At 33.0% G+C, this 4,638-nt stretch overlaps 1 protein-coding gene across 1 annotated transcript; it reads right to left on the bottom strand.

The window, feature by feature from the left end:
* Positions 989-3,306, bottom strand: LOC107645230 (lysine histidine transporter-like 2). Its single transcript, XM_016349209.2, has 5 exons — positions 2,312-3,306; positions 1,956-2,061; positions 1,574-1,665; positions 1,409-1,477; positions 989-1,303 (listed from the first exon to the last, which is right to left on the bottom strand). The coding sequence occupies exons 1-5, from the start codon at positions 3,287-3,289 to the stop codon at positions 1,205-1,207; spliced, it is 1,344 nt and encodes a 447-aa protein (XP_016204695.2). The 5' UTR covers positions 3,290-3,306; the 3' UTR covers positions 989-1,204.

The raw sequence follows: 4,638 nt of genomic DNA, 5'->3' as shown, positions 1-4,638 counted from the left end.
AGGGGGCATGAAATCAAAGCACGCACCGACCTGGGTGGAGGACCAATGAGGGGGTGACAGGTGTGGGGTCCAGGTCCACACGGTTGAAGGAGTGTGGGGGGATTGAAGGGCAGCGTGTTGGAATGGTGAGGGGACAAGGGAGGCAATCATGGATGACGACGGACGGCTCTGATTGCCTCTTGGGAACAAAGCATGTGATGTCACGCTGGATTGCATGTGCCTTTTCACTCTCCGAAAGAATAACAAACTTAAATAATAAATTAATAATATAATTAGTGTTGAGCTTGCTGGATCAGCTAAGGCAACATTCCATCCTCATCACTTTCATCGCTCTCCTTTCACCCATGCACTTTCACGTGGATGCATGGAAACCTTCATTCACTTCAAATACACATACATACACCAATCATTTGCACCTGCCTTCACTTACCATGACCCTTCACGCCGCCATCAACACTAAAAACATGTTCAATTTCACTACGGTGAAAACTCAGGTGCAGTCGACTTCAACTTTATGTATATGAAGTTAATAGTTGAGAGTCGTTAATTAGATAAAAAAAATTTTCACCTTTCACTATTCACTTTTATAACCCAAACCAATCCTAAATATTCAACTTAATAACTTTTTACTATCTGCGCCAGTTTCTTTAACTAATTGAAAAACCACATAGAATCAATTTTTATATAATTAGTATTAACTAATTATTTTTTTATTTTTTTTTGAGAATTTAGAATTTAAGAGAATTTATGGTATAAAATTAAAAAGATTAATTGACATTAATAAAAAAAAATTTACTTCCTAACTCTGATTAATATATGATCTAATATTAAGTAAGTCAAAGATTATGAAAAGTGTTAACTTTGTCAAACAACAGAGCAATAATATATTATATGTGAGTACACCGATGCAATATTAATAAATTTGGCAAAATATTTTGATGTCCAATCAATAATCTATAATACGGGTGCACTTGATCATAAGGCAAAATAAAAAAGCCTACAAATTAAAGTAACGCCCAATACAATTCTCATCATACATAAGCAACGCAATACAATTCTCATCATATATTTTGTAAAGAAAAATATGATCATCAAGAATTTTTGTTGCATAGAGTCTCAAAAGTACTTAATTTCATTCTTGATGTACATTCTCATCAACTAACATTACATTGAGCGCAATAACAACATAATAATCATCGTAGGCTCATGAGAAAAATTTGTAGCTTTTGGCTGAGATAATGATATTCCTCAAAGCACCAATAGGTGATAGTGTCATTATTAATATTCCAATAACAATGCAAATCTGAAATTCAAGAATGGAAAAAAAAAAAAAATTGGTTAGTGTCCTCATTGATAATCTACAAAACTAAAGATGAGTTTATTAGTAATTGAATACAAATAAACTTACCCAGTTAATTGTCCAAGACAAACCATATTTTTTAGGTTTTTTGAGCTTAAGCCATATGATGCATGGAAGCTGCAAGTAGACATAAAATAAGACCAACTAAGCATGTATATACATATACAGTGGTTTGGATAAATATTTATAGTTACATGTATATAAATAGCTTACAAAGTACGAGGTCGGAGCAAAGGCAAATCCACCAAGGAATCCAAGAAGAGAACCAAAAAATGGGATGCTGATTGCTATTAACATTGTGATTCCTGCAAAATAGAATTTGTAATTTGTTTACGAGGGTTACTAAATGATCATAGCAAAGTTAAATGGTAGCTAATATTCATTAGAGTGCTACAATTTTGTAACCTAATTATTGACCAAGTTGTGCTACTACATACACAAAGCATTACTAGGTATAGGATATTTACATACAAATCGTAAAATTATATACACTCGCAATGAATTTACATTAAAAAAAAAGTATAACTAGAATTTATTTAAGACAATATAATAATAAGAGGTCTCTTTAATTTATTTTATTTGGATAAAAAATTACCAACATATAGAGTGCGAGTTATGACACGTAAGGTAGAAGAAGGTGAGAAATTCAATCGTGTCACCAAAAAGGTTTCCATCATGTCAAAGACTGGCATTGCAAACACCTGTTGCACAAGAAAAAAAAAATCAAAAAAGAATGAAATTATGAAATGCGTCGTTCCTTGTGAGTAGGTTTAACAACGGGCGAAATTAAAGGGTAATACTAGGGAGACAACAAAAAAATCAGAATTTACTTTATTTAACATCGCAATAATTAATAAATATTAAATAAGGTAAGTTATGGTTGTTTTTGGCTGATTTTCTTTAGTTATCAAACATTTTCGAAATTAAATGAGTGAATAAAAAAAAAGTGACCTGATAGCCTCCGACGACATGGATGACAACAAAGAGATTAGCTATGGCAACAAGCCAAGCAGGATGTTCGAGTGTGATAAGGATGTTATCCTCCACGGCATTTCCAAACATGTAGTAGCCAACAAAAGCAACAGGGAAGTAGCATATTGCAACTCCAATGTATGCCCAGACACACCCTTTCCACATTGCTATCTTGGAAGGTTTCTCCGCTGATGAAGGCATTGTTGCTTGAATCTCTAACACTACGTTATGCCCCGCATATGCAAATGCCACATCTCCCAATGCAGACAAGAAATGGAACACACCATCACTCGTGCTTTTCATTTTCAAGTCATAAGATACGTCTGGTGTAATTCCTTTCTTGATGGATGCACCCCAAGCGATGAACGAGTAAGTCAGAGACATCACTGCTGCACCCAGAGAGATGGCAGAAATAGAGTTGAAATTGGGGAGCTGCACAAGCACGAAGTTGACAGAAGCAAAGATCATGATCCAATAACTGGTCCTGATTGGCGTGCATTCAGGACAAAAGGTTTCATGAACCTTTTTCAAAGACTTGCCTCCAGTAACCATGTACACAATACAAGTACCAACTTCAACCAGCAGTTGTTGCGGAATCACAATCCACAAACCAAGCTTTTCACCGAATGCTTCTTGCCCCAACTCATGGTACCTGTCATTTCTCCTCCCTCCCGGTGTCATCTCGTGCATCTCAACCATTTGCCATAGCGTGTACAGCGTGATTATCCATGACAGGATCATCACAGTGATTCCAGGACCCCATCCCATGTGTGACATTGCATAAGGAAGACTTAGAACACCGGCGCCCACCATAGCCGTCAGGTTGTGAAAAGCAGAGTACCACCATTTTGCCTCTCTTGAAGCGGTTATCGGAAGCCATTCTTCAAGGCTCTTTTGCTTTGATGACAATGAAGGTGATGTTGAACCTTCAACACTTTCTTCTTTATCAAAAGCCATCTGTTTTTGCTTTCTTCTCTCTTTTAACTTTTGCAATAAAGTGTTACCGCCTCACCATTTATAAATATCTCACGGACAACGGCTTAACCCTAATTACAAACTGTTATTTTCATAGATATTTACGGACAATCTTTGAAATAAATAACAACTCTTGCTATAATTAGATAACTAAATTCTTTCTTTTAGTTATCTTATCTTTACTACAAGTTTTTCTTTAGAATATTATAGTTGTAAAAAACGTTGTAATTTCATTTGAGAACTGCTTTCTTTAGAATGTATATCTATTCCTAAACTGAATATTTAGTTTTCTTAACCAAACAAAATACTAGTAAATAAATAAAGAATATAGCAAACTGTATAACTCATGTTTGGATTAGTAGATTAGAAACTTTTAATTAAAAAAAAGTTATTAATTAGAATGAATATTGTTTGGTTAAGTTAATAATAATAAAATCGAAATTGCTTTGAATGTATAATTACTGAAATTGACAATTTTAATATTATATTATACCTTTAGTCTATTTTTATTTCTAAAATATGTGAATAAATTATGCTAGTATTGTTATAAACAAACTGTATAAACTTTTACGTGTTACATAAATATTATATTTAAGAGGCTATTTATAATCTAATAAAAAAACTAATAAAAAAAATTCTTTCTAGAACCTCTTTAAGACTTTCTTAAACCCATAAGTGCGCTCTATTTAAATTTAATTTGATAAAATTTTTATCTTTTAAAAAACGTAGCATCTATGTTTGGTCAAATTAAAAATAACTCTTAATAAATATAAGTGATAAAGAGGAATATTAGAGGTCAGTAATTTTGGTGTTTTGTAACCATTGATTGGTCATCAATAGTATTTTTATACCTAATAAAATTGAAAGAATATGTAAAAATAAAAAATTTGGCGAGATTTCTAGAAGATTAAAACTCCACCAAAAATCCTCCTTTTCTTCTGGCATGCTCAGCACCAAAGAATGCCCTCTCGACCGGTTACGTGCCCGCGGTGTCACGCAGACACAAAAACAATTATACATGGCCTATTTACTTGTGAGAAAGCTAGAGAATTGTGGAATAGAAATTCTTATTGTGGTATGACTGTTGGCAAAGATGAGAACCTGTTCTTCCGGTACTGGAAGGCGAAAAAGCAACACTTAATTCTTATTCCAAATGAAGAGCAAATCTAATTAGAAATTTTTTTTTATCCTTTTCTTTCTCTAACAATTTTGTTTCATAGAATTTTTTTAAAATTTAAAAATATTATAAAAGACATAAATTTAAGCGTTAAGTTTAAAGATTAATTAATATATGAGATTATATTAGACTTTTAAAATATAAAAAGCACAAG

This window comes from Arachis ipaensis, chromosome B06, assembly GCF_000816755.2.
Source record: "Arachis ipaensis cultivar K30076 chromosome B06, Araip1.1, whole genome shotgun sequence".
Taxonomy (NCBI): Eukaryota; Viridiplantae; Streptophyta; class Magnoliopsida; order Fabales; family Fabaceae; genus Arachis; species Arachis ipaensis.
Note: the sequence above shows the minus strand (reverse complement) of the source record. Positions and strands in the feature narration are given on the sequence as shown.